General features: G+C 47.5%; 2 protein-coding genes across 2 annotated transcripts; one reads left to right on the top strand and one right to left on the bottom strand.

Moving 5' to 3' along the window:
• The first annotated feature begins 4,981 nt into the window (after positions 1 to 4,981).
• On the top strand, positions 4,982 to 8,116 carry MRPS14 (mitochondrial ribosomal protein S14). Its single transcript, XM_071565371.1, has 3 exons — positions 4,982 to 5,091; positions 5,766 to 5,924; positions 7,646 to 8,116. Exons 1-3 carry the CDS (start codon positions 5,047 to 5,049, stop codon positions 7,826 to 7,828), a joined length of 387 nt encoding a protein of 128 aa, XP_071421472.1. The 5' UTR covers positions 4,982 to 5,046; the 3' UTR covers positions 7,829 to 8,116.
• CACYBP (calcyclin binding protein) lies at positions 8,115 to 15,150 on the bottom strand. The gene is made up of 6 exons (XM_071565370.1): positions 15,085 to 15,150; positions 14,283 to 14,475; positions 13,527 to 13,623; positions 12,927 to 13,026; positions 11,505 to 11,599; positions 8,115 to 9,629 (listed from the first exon to the last, which is right to left on the bottom strand). The coding sequence occupies exons 1-6, from the start codon at positions 15,103 to 15,105 to the stop codon at positions 9,470 to 9,472; spliced, it is 666 nt and encodes a 221-aa protein (XP_071421471.1). The 5' UTR covers positions 15,106 to 15,150; the 3' UTR covers positions 8,115 to 9,469.
• Positions 15,151 to 15,361: the final 211 nt, after the last annotated feature.

Raw genomic sequence — 15,361 nt, 5'->3', positions numbered from 1 at the left:
ACTTGATGATCTCGGAGGTCTTTTCCAACCCAATCCATTCTATAATTCTAAGGGAGGGTCCAAATGTGCACAAAATGATGACATTGCTACTCAGGGGATAAGAAGTCCAGCCCGTTTTTCTTCAGTTTTATGTACTTTTCTCAGTGAAACATTCAGCTGAGACAAAGTACTAATTTTACATAATTGCCACAAGTATAATTTAGTTTAACCAATTGGATTATTTGTTGCTATTTTCTGTGGTGAAACTACTCTGCTGTTCCAAACCTCAGCTGCTTTAGAAAGCTCTGCATCAGATTTCCATTTCTCTGGGACTGGCCACAGAGGCCATTCCATAAAGCTGCTGTAATAAGCCAGCCAGCATTCTGTTTCAATATACAATCTCACACAATTAATGGCTGCAACTAATGGAACCAATGACTGACAAGAAAAAACACAACCATTAATTTAGCAGGGTTGTTTCTTTTGCAGGTATATACCTATTTTACTTCCAGACTGAATGAACCTTACCTGCCACTACAGAAGACTGGGATGATTTGAAACAACTAAGAGTAAAACAGAATTACAACCAGCCAGGAAGGTACTGTGGTTCTACATTCATCCTTATATTTACCTTTTCTTTCATGCTAATTCTTCTTTAACCTCTGATAAGCCAGATGTGTTAACTGTCCATATGTGAATGAGAGATTGCTTCTAAAATCCTACACACCCATGTGCAGAGAGGTTTAACAGCATATTTCCTTATTAGTATAAATATTTTTACAAATGACCCAGCTCCCTCCTGTTAAATCAGTAGCTTGCAGTTTAAATCAATCTTTGCTAAAGCAAATCTTCGTTCTGCTGCTTGCACAGCTCAAAAAATTTGTAACTCTTTTACTGGATCGATTTTACTTATCCAGTGACAGATGTTTTTATTATAAATAGTATAATCCATAAGGTACTTCTCTTGTGAAAATAGTGATAAATTTCATTTTATGTGGTAAAGAACTTAGACTCATAGAATCCTAGAATGGTTTGGGTTGGAAGGGACTTTAAAGATCATCTTTTTCCACCCCTGCCATGGACAGGGACACCTCCCACCAGCCCAGGTTGCTCCAAGCCCTGTCCAGCCTGGCCTTGGACACTCCCAGGGATGGGGCAGCCACAGCTTCTCTGGGCACCTGTGCCAGGGCCTGCCCACCTCACAGGGAAGGATTTATCCCTAATATATAATCTAAACCTGTCCTTTCAGCTCAAAGCCATCACTGTTTGTCTTAACTTTGGCTTTCAGCACTGAGCCTGTGAAAAGGTGCACAGGAGGAGCTTTTGGATAAGAACATCCTGAGCAATACCCAAAGAGTGCCTGTTGCAATTATAAGAGGAAATTGTGGCCAAATTCCAGCACAATCTCAAGACAAAAGGAAGGGCTTTTAAACCAAGTACTGCCACACAGAAATCAGAGCCCAAAATGGAAATTAGTAGGCACAAGCATTCTAAAAGAATTCCCTCCTAGGTTAAACCCTGTCTCCATTAGATCCAAAGTCAAAACTCCATTTACATTAGCAGATATGTGGTTTCATGTGGCCGGAGGAGACAACCTGGGAAAGCTGAAGCTCTTCAAAATGGAGTGAGATTAAGTACTACTGTATGTTTTGTAATAAAAACACATGCCCATAATACAGGATTATTGATGTTTGTGTAAGGCTTTCACAGCCTTGGAAGGCATCTGCTATAGGAACTCAGAGAGAAACTGGGCAGGTTTTTCACTCAGAACAAACAACAGGAATCTCAAAGGAAATAAAAACACTTTTCTCTTACCTTTCAAGTACTTTCAGTTGGCTGGTTCAGAGCTCTTCTGATGCAGCCACCACTCGAAAGGTAAACTGAGCAAGGAAAAGTCACCAAATCCTCTTCTCTTCCAGCTCCAGCTGCAAACCAGCAGCAGCCTCTCCATGAATTTAAGTTCCCAGGGACCAGATGAAAGGAACCAATAGAGGCCTTGGGGTGTTTCCCTCCTACAAACCACCTAAGGAGCACATTGGGTTTGGGAGCAATTCCCTTACTTAAGTGTACTCTTGCAAACCAGCAGGAAGAAGCTTTTCCTATTTGTTTTATGCTCTGCTATTAGTCAAAAGCCAGAAAACTTCTCTAGCCCCATAAATCAGGTTGCAAACAGCCCAGGATTGTTACTGAGACTCCCATATTGACCAGTGTATTTGTAGTATGATGAGAAATTCAGGTGGAGTAAATCAGAAAGTAAAAATAAAACACTTTTAAAACTCAGCAGTGTTAAACACAACACTTTACTTATCCAAAAGTACTTTAAAAAACTCCCCTGAGAATTCAAAAGAAAGCAAATTACATGTTGTAGGCATCATTACCCACAGGATTATTTTAACCACATGCATTACTGAGCCCAGTTTTTAGCTAACAAACTCTCAGATTCTGACCAGTTCCTCTGCTTTACTACAACCAGAAGCTGTGCTGAGGGAGCTGAAGGCAGCCAAAGGGATGTCAATGTGCATCACTAGCCCTTGACAATCTCAGCTGGAGAACTGCCAGTCACACAGGTAAGGGAGGGATTCAGCACTGGCTGAAGAAATAGTTCCTCTTGCACCCACCAGTTCCTCCCACATGTGGACCACCTAACCAAAACATCTAACCCAAGAATGCATGCTGTAACACCCAGATACCCTGGGATCACACTCCATTCTCTATTTGCTCTGATGATACTCTACTGATCACTTTTACCAGGTGGAGATCTGAAAAAATAGCAAGCCATAGATGCCATTACATCAGGGACTAAAGCTTGACATTCTCTCCCTGCACAAACACCAGCAGTCTAGTTCCAAGCCAGCCGTGCATTAACACATCCCATAACCAGGGCCACAAACAGCCCAAAGTCTGAAGAGGATGCTCACAGAGGGGTTGCAGCCCTCAGGCTGTGCAGGCTGAGCCCTTCCTGCTGCTGGAGTTTCCTCACACAAGTTTCGGAGCAGCCTCTTGGCTTCTCAGGGTATGAAGGCAGCAGTGAGAGATGGGAACCAAGGCCAATATCTCACCTCCCTGTGCCTCATGAGACACACGTAAAACAATGAGAATTAAAAGCAGCAATCCCTTTCCCAGTTTAATGCTGTGTGAACAAGTATTAGTGGCTTCAGCTGGGAACCTCTGCAGGACAAAGACCTTCAGGGCAGTTGACAGCTGGGCTGACAGAAACTGAACAGGCTGTGGAGAATCACCCACTTTATCAGCGCCAAAAATGGCCTCTTTCCACTGATCACCCTCAGCCCAGCTGGGTAAGCTCCTGGGAAAGCTGCTGACTGTAGCAGGGATGATAAAATTTGAATTAGCCTGTCTACCTGGCCACTTCCTACAGATTGTTACATACTTCTGAATCAGTTTGATATAACAGGGATCTAAGTAAAACACCTGGCACACAGACAACAAACAGCTTCACAAAGAGAATCTAGCTTCTTGGATGACTTTTTGGATACAGCTAACAAGCTGATACAAATAGAAAATTTAATCAAAACTATTAATTTGACATCACCTTAATGCATGTTCTCCCTGAAATCAAGATATAGTCTTATTTTAGATGCTGCCTAAGCCCCGGTGGTGGAACAGGACACTTTCCTTCACTGAACAACATATACAGAATTTCTTATGTTTTTCACTATTCAGGGTTATGATTATTCAGTGTTGTCTGTAAAATGCTGTAAATTACACAAAGGTTTGGATGTTAGGAAAAGGTTCTTCACCCAGAGGATGGCTCGGCACTGGAACAGCCTCGCCTGGCAAGTGGCATCAACTCTGAGAGTCTATGAAGTGTTTGGACAAGGCTTTCAGGGACATGGTGGGATCATCGGAGTGTCTTGTCCAGGCCCAGGGCTTGGTCTGGATGATCCCTGTGGGTCCTTTCCAACTTGGGATGTTCTGTGGTTCTGTGATTCAGAATTCATGAGTTGAAAAAAACAAACCCCCCTTTCCCACCCCTCCCATACACACAAAAAAAACCCCAAAACCAAAAACCAACAAAAACAACCACACCAAAAAAACTACAACGCACAGGTATAAATTTAGGAATTCCTCGGAACATTCTGAGGTGATAAGCAAGCAAAAAGTCTCAAGAAACCAACCTAAGGCAGCCTTTTTTCATGAAGGTGCCGGCAGATCACCTGTTCCACACAGGGACCCCACAACCGCGGGGCGGTGACTCTGAGTCACATTTTCCTGCTGGGACAACTCTCCCTGTCACCTCTACAGCCTCTCTTTACAACCTGGCAACCTTTTGCCCCACACAGGGCCTGATGTTTCCGTGGCAGATCCGGCGCCTCTGGCGGTGCCAGCGGGCCCTGCCTTACAGGGGCTCTGGGGGGCACAGTGCAGCCCTCAGAGGCGCTTTGGGCTCCCATTGCCTTTTCCTGCAGGCAAAGCTTTGGCAAAAGAGCGAGAATGGGGCGAGAATGGAGCGGGAGCGAAACGTGACGGACGAGGGAACAGGGCGGGAATGGGGAGCGAACGGAGAGTGAGGGAGGAGGGAACAGGGCGGCAGTGGAGAGGGAGAGAGGCGGGAGCAGGGCAGGAATGAGGCGGGAGCGGAGCGTGAAGGAGGAGGGAACAGGGCAGGAATGGAGGGGGACCGGAGCGTGAGGTAGGAGAGAGCAGGGCGGGAATGGAGGGGGACCGGAGCGTGAGGCAGGAGAGAGCAAGGCGGGAATGGAGAGGGACCGGGGCGTGAGGGAGGAGAGAGCAGGGCGGGAATGGAGGGGGACCGGAGCGTGAGGGAGGAGAGAGCAGGGCGGGAATGGAGGGCGACCGGAGCGTGAGGGAGGAGGGAGCAGGGCGGGAATGAGGCGGGAGCGGAGCGTGAGGGAGGAGAGAGCAGGGCGGGAATGGAGGGGGACCGGGGCGTGAGGGAGGAGAGAGCAGGGCGGGAATGGAGGGGGACCGGAGCGTGAGGGAGGAGGGAGCAGGGTGGGAATGAGGCGGGAGCGGAGCGTGAGGGAGGCGCAGCGCGCTGAGGGGCGGCCTGAGGACAGGCACGCGCATGCGCGACGGGCAGACAAGATGGCGGCTGCCGCGCTGTGCTGGGCGCTGAGGGCGGCGCGGCAGGTCAGTCCGACCGCGGCCATCGCTCCCCCCCTCCTTCCTTCCATCCTTTCCTTCTTCCATCCCTTCTCCCCTGCGCCCGCCGGGCCGAGGCGCCGGCAGCACGCAGCGGAGAGTTCTAGACCGCTGCGGGCTCGGTTCGGCCCCGCGGCGGCCCGAGCTGCGCCTGAGCCCGGGGAGGGCACGACGGGAACTGCGTAGTGCGGTGTAACCTGCGGCTTGGTTTGCCTCCGGTACCGTAAACTTGCTGGCTTGCACAGCTAAGATGGGTCACACGGTACACCTTCTACATCTCATCGCAGCCTGCAGCCTCCTCGGAAGCGGCAGCTCTAATCGCTGCTCCCTGTGACAGGACCCAGGGAACGGCTGGGGCTGTGCCAGGGCAGGGTTAGGTGAGATATCAGGGAAAGGTTCTTCCCCCAGAGGGCGGCGGGCACTGACCAGGCTCCCCAGGGCAGGGGGCACGGCCCCAAGGCTGCCAGAGCTCCAGGAGGGTTTGGATGATCCTCTGAGGGATAGGGTGGGATTGTTGGGGTGTCTGTGCAGGGCCAGGGATTGGACTGGTGTGCCCCTTCCACCTCAGGGTATCCCATGATTTAGGGAAATAACAATTCTTACGTGACAGGAGCAAACCACACGCACCAGGCAGGTATCACCAACCTCATTTCTTGTGTTAGGCCCTCCCCTCGCCCTGCCCCGGGCAGGTGCGGAGCTACTACGTGGACTGGAGGATGCTGCGGGACGTGAAGCGCAGGAGGCTGGCATACGAGTACGCGGACCTGCGGCTGCGGATCAACGCCATCCGCAAGAACACCATCCTTCCCAAGGAGCTGCAGGTACCGGCAGCCGCCCCACGGCCATGCCAGGCTGGGCCACCAGCCCACACACTGCCCTGGCTGCTGTGACATCTCCTGGGTCACAGCAGTCACTTCACTGATCCAGAGGGCTGTGCCAGGTCACAAATGCTTGTGCTTGCCCAGCTCACAAGCACAGAATCATAGAATCGATTGGGTTGGAAAAGACCTCTGAGATCATCAAGTCCAACCCTTGGTCCAACTCCAGTCCCTTTACCAGATCACGACACTCAGGGCCATGGCCAATCTCAGCTGAAAAACCTCCAGGGATGGGGAATCCACCCCCTCTCTGGGCAGCCCATTCCAATGCCTGAGCACTCTCTCTGCAAAGAAGTTTTTTCTGCTCTCCAACTTCAATTTCCCCTGGCAGAGCTTGAGCCCATCGTGCCCCCTTGTCCTATTGCTGAGTGCCTGGGAGAAGAGACCAACCCCCACCTGGCCAGAACTTCCCTTCAGGGAACTGCCACACTGCAGTTAACCTCATCCTTTTGGGGGTGTTTACAGCAGTGTATTTACCCAGCTGAAGGTTGTGTCTTGGGTTGTGCTTCTCATCTAAGCAGCACATATATAAATACAGTGAAGTCATATTTTTCCCTCCCTCACACTGTCATGAACATACAGTCACAAATCTATTTTCCTTATTTCTGATAGTATATCATGTTACATGGTTACTTTTACAGCTTCCTAAATAAACATTAGGGTTTTTTCCCCCATATTTAAAGACCTGGAAGCTTGATCCAGCCCAACCCACCACCCTTGTTTGGTTAGTAATACTTAATTTTATTTCTTGCCTGAGCTACAAGCATGGGAAAACTGCCATCAGATCTGTTCTTAAAAATGCACATATTCACTGCCTTGCTCTTAGCCTGCCTTATAAGCAGTAAAAACATTTGCAAGTATTAGATTTTTCCTGTATATATTTGATCTGGCCATGCCCAGTTATGGCAAGATCCTTTCACACTTAAAACATCCAGGAAAGAAAGTGTACGAATCTACTTACCATCCTCTTGGCAAGTCTGGCTGCTGTTGGATGTTCTTACAGGACAAACCCAAGAAACACAGAAAAAAAAAGCAAGCCCCATGACACCTTCCAAGTACGCTATACTGGATTCCTTTAACATCAAAACATGTTACCTGGGCAGGCAGTTAATAAAGAACATGTATTTACACTCATCTTAAAGGACTATTACCCCCTTGCAACAAGGAGAAAGCCAAGTCGCATCTTGACTAACTGTAGTTCCTGGCTTGAGGTTGTTTAGTCTGTAATAAGGTTAAATTGTGGGTCTGTTAAAGGGCTAGCCCACCCTGCCACAGACACAGAGAAGCTGATTGGCCTATAATTAGTGGTTTGAGACTGTTCTGTCTGTATGATAAGGTTTAATTTTGGGTTCTCCTTGTGGATCAGTTTAACATCCCTCTTGGGATACCCAGAAAGAAAGGGTTGAGTGAAGAAGACAGGGGCACTGAGATCAGCTCAGCTGGTTAAAACTTGGCTGTAATAATGCCAAGGTCATGGGTTCAATCCCCTGTGTGGGCCATTGACTGAAGAGTTGGACTCGATGATCCTTGTGGGTCCCTTCCAACTCAGAATAGTCTGGGATTCTGTGAGAGCTCCCTATCAAACAGCCAAGTTTCTCATGAGATGGTAGAGAAGCTTGTGGTGTCCCTACACAGGCAGACTGTGTTGTGGTGTCGTGTTTCAGGAAGTGGCTGACAAGGAGATCGCGGCCCTGCCCCGGGACAGCTGCCCCTCGAGGATCCACAACAGGTGTGTGCTGACATCGCGCCCGCGGGGGCTGAGGCGGCGCTGGAGGCTCAGCAGGATCGTGTTCCGCCACTTTGCTGACCACGCTCAGATGTCCGGGGTACAGAGGGCCATGTGGTGATCGCCACGGGGCAGGAATCACAGACCAGACTCATTGTGTGTGTGAGTAATTAAAGCGAGACTGCCCTGCCTGAGAGTCCAGAATCAATGTCAAACTAACATGGGAAGGACACGAAGTTGTGCTGATTCATTAACCTCACTGGACTGCTGTTGGTATCAGCAGAACTGCACTAAATCCATCTGTGTGAGGGGCAATTTGATTCTGAGGAAATTCACTACCTGATGGTTGCAGAACTAAGCTGAGGTTTGTGGGATAGACAATGGTAGAAATAAAGACATACAGCACAGATGTTTAAGCAGGTTTTTTTGCCACCATACAGTAAGTTCACGGTAATTTGGGTAAAAGCATAAATGAAACTGCACAACAGGGAGAGTGGTGTTCTGCCACAAACAAGGGTGAGCACAGACTGGGAATAAAACAGGGCCTCAAGTTTAGATACTCTTACTATGCAATATATAGTTATTTAACAACCAGACAAAGTGGCTAAAGGACCTGTTAGAAACTACAGCGTGCTAGTATTTCTCTCCTGTCAGTAGTGCAGTGCTTGGTCCAATGCTTCAAGAACAAGGTAGCAAGTAAGTCCTAGTCCAGACCCTAACAAGAGAGTAATGGCTTCCTGTATTCCTAAGGTAACAACAAATCTGTCCTTGGGAGACACGTGAGAAGGAAGCAGGAAGGACACGGTAACAAGCCTGCTGCTAAGCTCATGTTTCCCTCTACTCTTCTTCAAAGCAGTGCAATAAAGGGGCAGTGGCTGCTCTGTCCCCCTCCCCAGCCGTGGGGCCCAGAGGTGGCACTGAAGAGGTCAAATACCAGTATCAGCAAAGTGACAGCAACCCATGACCCCCAGCTGAGTCATATTTTGGAGTATAACCTGTCTCAATACAGTTTTCACTCTGTTACCTTAAAACCTGGAGAGGTGATAGGCAAAGTGGAACTTATCCCTCTTTACTTCACACACTCCTAGAGCCAGCACAAGCTCCCTGTCCAACATCAACAGCTCACTGCTCTCCTGTCACTGATGCCCTCAAAGACACCCCAAGGAACTGAGAGTTAACACTAAAGAGCTGCTTTCATTTCCAAAATTAGCAAGAGGTTAAACAGCCGGTAATCAATGTGAGAGTAATCATTAGATTTTAATACCATAGGATTAACACCATATTGTTTCTGCCTAACTACCAAGTGCTCAGGACAGTGGTTCTGCTTTCTTCAGCAGTTCTCCTTTTGTGACATGCTTTACAGTTCAGCACTTTCCCACATCCAGTCAAAAAGCCACACCCTGTGTAGTGAGCATGGCATTAGCCCCAGTGACCAGATGGGTACAGCTGCCACTGGCCTTGATACATCCTAGTTTAGGATTCCCTGATGTTTACATCCTGTTCTCGGTCTCTCAGCACTCCCCACTCATCTGAGATGCTTTTTCAAGGAGGGCTAAAGATACACCTATGCTCCACTCCTCAGGAAACGGTGAACCACTTGACTGAAGGAAATGCTTTGTAAGCTATTTTATTTAAATATTTTCTCCAACCTGAAATGGAAAATGACTGTCTTTGCTTGAAAGAAGGTTGTGTAAACGATGATCTTTGCAGCACAGCATGTCTCACATGGAAGATCAGTGTTAAGGCGGCCCTCAGAGTGCTTTCAGATATCCATTGGTATGTCCCCTTTGTACTGCTTTTCTCTGCTTTCGACCCAGGCCTTGTTGATGGTTCGCTTCATCTCATCGTCCCCTTCCGCATACATCTTTTTTAGAATGTTCATAAGCCCTTCACTGGGATCTGTGGTGTCATAGGCAGCCTTCCTGCAAGACACATACACATGGGGAGGTCAGGGATATCCAGCAACTCTGTGCAAAACATTCAGTGCTAATATTTGTTTGAAACATCCTGGTAAAAGCAAGGATTTTGCTCTGGCAGAGTCTTTGGATCATGGCAGTGTCAGTCTGGTTCCAAGTAGGGATAATCCTCAGGAGCACCTTAAGCCAAGTCCAAGTTGAGCATACCTAGACATCTCCCATAGGGTGGGAGAGCATTTTGGTGGGAGGCATTTTGCAGTTAACATGACCTGGAAGCACCACCCAACATTAATTTTAGAAAGCAGAAGTGAAATGTAAGACACGGTGCCAGTATCTGTCCATGATATGTGACAAGTGAATAAAAATAGAGAAACAGCCACAACGAGCTCTTTGAAGGGACTACTTTCACAACCCAAAATACTTGTTTTTTCTGCTTCCCATTTTTCAGCTCATCTCTAGAGATTAACTGACTGGTTTTTAACACCTTGCATTTCAAAGCAATTTTCTCAGCTGACAAACTGTGCCACTTGAACAGTCACCACCTGGGCAGGATACAGCCCGTATTACCCAACTATACATAATGCCCCCTCTGGAAAAATTGCCTCTCTATCCTGCTTCCAAAATCCTCTAGCTGGAAAACGTGGCAGATCAGAACAGAGCAGCAGAGGGAGCAGCTTCCCTGCACTCTGGGCTAAGCACCAGCCATGCAGACCCTGGTACTCAGAAGCTGGATGGTGTGTCTCTGGAACCACTGATCTGCCAAAATAAATCCTCAGCAATTCTCTGCACAAGGTACAGGTTCAACAAAGAAACTGCAGCCCTCCAGCCACCTGCATTAGGAGTCAATCACCTCCTCCTAATCTCCTGTGATGCCACTGGAGAGGGAAAGGTCATTTTGCTTGAAATTCAGATTCAGTTAGTTAGGAATAATCAGTGTCAGCAAATTATCCTACAGACAAATAGTTCTTGGCACAAATAACTTTCTCAAAAGTGTTTCCATATCCCAAAGTGGGTACACATGTAAAGTAATACAGAATCACATAATACTACATTTATAATATATATATATATATATATACACACACACATATATATATATATATACACACACACATATATATATATATATACACACACACACATATATATATATATACACACACACACATATATATATATATACACACACACACATATATATATATATATATATATAGATATAAAGTCTCCTGTCCCCAGGTGTTTCCTGCTGTCACTTACCACCCTCACATTCCTACAGATGCCTAAGCTGCCTGCTGCTCCAGAGCACTTGGAAGTGATACAGGTTGGCTTGAGACTTGGGATAATCATTCAAGCAAACAAAGACCTGTTTTCCCAACAGCAGGCTGGCATTTTTGTGCAGGCACTTCACACACAGGCAACAAAATAATAATTATTTTTGACCAGCAGAGATGCAGGGAATATATCTATGTACTTCTATAAAATATACACTTCACCTAAAAAGTCACCTCACCAGAGCAGCTTCTGCAATGAATGCAGCCATCAAAATGCAAACGAGTCTTTAATTGGTTGAGTCCCCTTAGCAATCTCACTGCAGGTCTTTATCTCTTGTATTTCATATGATGCAGCCTCCATCATTAGCAATAAAACAGTAGGAGAGTGGCAAACAGCTACTCAAAGTGTATCACATCTACTGCCTGTCCTGCAAGTACCAAAGAAATCCCAGTGTAATGAACCTCAGCCATGTTAGGGGCTGTCCCCAGAGCAGTGACTCTACCAGCCTGGCTGCAGTCAAAGCAGGATGGATCTCCCCCAGCAGTCCTAAGGGAATGTGGAGAACAGGAAATGCAGAACAAGATGGAGGGTTGAAAAGACACTTACTCCTTCTCTTTGCTTTCTTTTTCCACTTGAGTGAGACAATCCCAGTTTTCCTCCCGCTTCTTCTTACACATCACGAGGACCGTGTCTGTCTTTATCTGTGTGGTGAACAGCAAGGAATGCTTCAAGAAAGGGTGCTGGTCACAACAAGTAAGATTAGCTTGTAACATAAACCTCTTCCACACTCACAAATTCCTGAAACATTTCTCTCAGCTGTGCATTGTTATGTAACATACAAAAATCAGCACATACTCAGCTTCAGGACACAAAGTATTAACCTCACTGGACAAATTAAATGGTGTGATTAATAGAATTCTAGTATAGAGCTACATACCAATACAGAAGAACATCAAATGCTGCATAAACACTGTTCAGTGATTCTTGGGATTCTCAGGTACCCCAGACTGTCTGCTAAAGGGTCTAGACTCCCTACTAGACTTCTCCAAACATACCAAGTTCAGGAAGAGCTCTTCCCATCTCTCTATCTCTCCCCAAGGATAAAAAACTAGTTTTAGGATATTGCTTAACCTTGAAACATGTTTGCAAGTTACAAACAAAGGCCATTTAAGTGCAACCCTGACCTAAATTTCGCAAAGAACTTCCACATGCCACAGTAGACAAGAGTCTGGTGCAGCTTCAGCTTTGCAAGTACGTGACCACTGCTCACTCTCACACCATGTTAAAGCGTCACCAGAGCATCACCCTCATTTATTCCAGCTGTTTTAATTTCACTCTGTCCTAGTTTTAGGGCAATTTCAAATTGAACCATCATTTCTTCACACTTGATGTCACTGAGTGCAGCACAGAACACACATGAGATGTGTGACACCTCCCTGAGCCTGGGAAGGTGCTACAAGTCACAGAGTATGGATATCACCAGTTGCAGTCAACAGCAGTAACATGTTACTGATGTCCTCAGCTGGAATTGAGTTCATTTTTCAATTAGAAAATTAAACCAGACACCAGTGTTGAGTTCTGGAGCAACACACCCATACCAAGGCAGAGCAGGTCTCAGACTTTGCTTTGGGAATTAAGCCTCTTTAAGCTTCCCAAGATTTCGGTCTGCTGACAAATCTCTTAGACCTTAAAATTGCAGGGAATTTCTCAGAGGTATTTAAAAGCACAAATATGCAAATGGATGCCTGGTGGAATTTTCTGCTTAATTATTTCTGGAATCCTGTTGGAGAGCTATTAAAAAAAAAAGCATAGAATATCTAGACATGATCTTTCAAAATAGGATTCCAAAGACTAATTCCACAGTTATGACAATCACGGATTAGTAAGAATCACATTCAAAGTGCAGAGACTTTACAGCAGGAGGGACTGAATGTTAGGACCAAGACTCCTAAATTAGTCAGGCAATGAACATCCTACTTTGTTGAGGGACCCAAATGATCTCTAACAGACAAACTGCCTTGAACAGACCTTTTTAGAGCTGCCTTCCACAGAGATGGGCTTCAGCAGGTTGTTGAAGGTCATGGTGTAGTTCTTTCCATTCAGATTCTTCACCAGCAGATCAAATGACCTGGAAGTGGAGGGAGGAAAGGCACAAACATTCCAGTTGTTGTAAAATCATCTTCCACTCTGAAAACACTTTAGCAGGCCTATTTCTTAGGAAAGCAGGTCGACAGGCTTGAATTACTTTATTCCCAAGGCTCTCAAGTGTTCAGTTGAACTTTAATGCTAAGGAATTAAAAGGACCAATCCTGACTTCAGAACAAATTAAGATCTTCAGGGTTCTTTCTGCCTCACTGATCTCTGACAAACTTGGACGCACAGATTTCCTTAATGTACATTTAAGTTCTATCAGCATCAAAAACCCAGGGCTAACACAGGATGTTCTGTCAAGCATGGTGAGGTGCAACAAGCACTGGCAGAATGGAACTATCCTGGTACTCTCTAAGGAGAGCTGTACTTAAGGGTATGTCCTGAGTGCTACTAAAAGGTAATGAAGTGGGGAATAAGGGTTGATTCAACACTCTTGCATTTCAGTGTTCATGTTGTGGTACAACCAGATGAACTCACCTCTCTGTGAAATTCACCTGCACATTCTCAGCTGGAAGCTTCTGGACTCCATTTAAAGAGATGTAAATCTTAACAAACTTATCTGACTGATCCCAAGCTGCAAGTGAAAAAACAGAGATTAAGTTGTACCACTCCTCCATAAGCTTCATGCACTCCATTCCAACTCCCTCCACAAACTCCCCTAGAATGACTAGAATCTTTGCCTTACTGAAACAATCTTCAGAGGGTAAAGGAAAAACATGAATTATTCAGGAATAACTTGAGAGCAAAAGGAGATCTTTGCACGTAGCCCTGTTCCCTAATTCCTCCAAATTCTGAGAAAAACCACATGTCAGCTGAGGTGAAAGGAGAGCAACCCCTCTGGGCAGGGGCACTCAGAGGCAGCTGTCTGCTCCTGCTGCAGTTTCCTTGACCTGCTTTTTCCCCTACTCCCTATATCTTGAGCAATTCCCTCTCCTCTCACCTACATGGCAAGCAGAGAAGCCAAAGCTCCCTCCTTTACTCCTGTTAAGCACTAGGAAATGGAAAAATACCAGCTGGAACACCAGGGATCGTTAATGCATCCCACCAGCACTGTCACACAAACAGGATAAATACACACTGGGGTTGGGATGGCAAAGTAAATGTGGGAGCTTTTAAAGTGAGGCCTCCACTATGAAATAAACACTTAAGACAGTTTTGTTACAATGGCAACTCTAACTCACAGCAACACCACCCTGCTTTCTCTTCAGAAAGGCGTCACAAAACCAATCCTACCATAGTTGTTTATTTTCACCGTGTACCCTCCCAGCGATGACTTTTCTTCCTCTGCTGCATCTTTTGGCTTCGGCGGAGGCTGATTCTTGATTTCCATCTCCAGCCTGTGTTTCTCTGCCTCCAGGACATCCCGCACCCGCTTCCTCGTGGCTTTTGTGAGCAGTTCTTTAACCTCCTCCAAATCTTTCTGCAACTGGATCAAACCCAAAAGATTACACACATATTAGGTGCGGTTCTTTGTGCTCAAGGCTCACAGCTGAGCTCTCCATGACAGTTTCTCATTTCCCCGACGTGTCAGGTTTATCAGGTCATTAGTTTCGTACCCCGTTGAACACAGAGCCATTCTTCCCTCACCCCTTGGCCACTCCTGTGGATATACAGAACCACAAACCCTTAATCCACAGAATGACAGAATGGGCCGGGTTGTGAGGGACCAACGGGCCCCTGCTCAGGCGGGAGCATCCCAGAGCACAAGTTCTATTAAGGCCCCAAGATCATGGACTCCAACAAGCTTTAAGCCTTCAATGTCTAAACCCTCATCATTTAAAAAACAGCCGGAACCAACAGAAGGCGGGCGGATGGCACAGCTCTTCCCACGCGCCCCGCCGCAGGTGAGAGCCCCGCAGCCCCCAGCAAAAGCGGGGGCCGCCAGCTCCCGGCCCCGGCTCCCAGCCAGACCGCCACCGCACCCGCACCCGCACCCGCACCCGCACCCGCACCCGCACCCGCACCCGCACCCGCACCCGCACCCGCACCCGCACCCGCACCGCCCAGGGCAGCGGGGCCGAGACCGCCGCCTCACCTCCTCCCGCACCGCGGCCATGGCGGGTCCCGCTGCAACCTCTGGAACCTTCCGGCCGCGGGAAGTGACGCGCCCGCCCGCTCCGCCCCTCAGGAGGCGGGACACGGGACCTGCCCGTCACCGGGCCGTGAGGGACGCACCGGGAGCTGTGAGGGACACACCGGGAGCCGATCCCGCCCCGGGCCGTGAGGGACACACCGGGAGCCGATCCCGCCCCGGAATGTGAGGGACACACCGGGAGCCGATCCCCCCCCAGGTGTGAGGGACACACCGGGAG

Source organism: Pithys albifrons, chromosome 10, assembly GCF_047495875.1.
Source record: "Pithys albifrons albifrons isolate INPA30051 chromosome 10, PitAlb_v1, whole genome shotgun sequence".
Lineage (NCBI taxonomy): Eukaryota > Metazoa > Chordata > Aves > Passeriformes > Thamnophilidae > Pithys > Pithys albifrons.
This window is presented reverse-complemented; position numbering and strand designations above follow the sequence as displayed.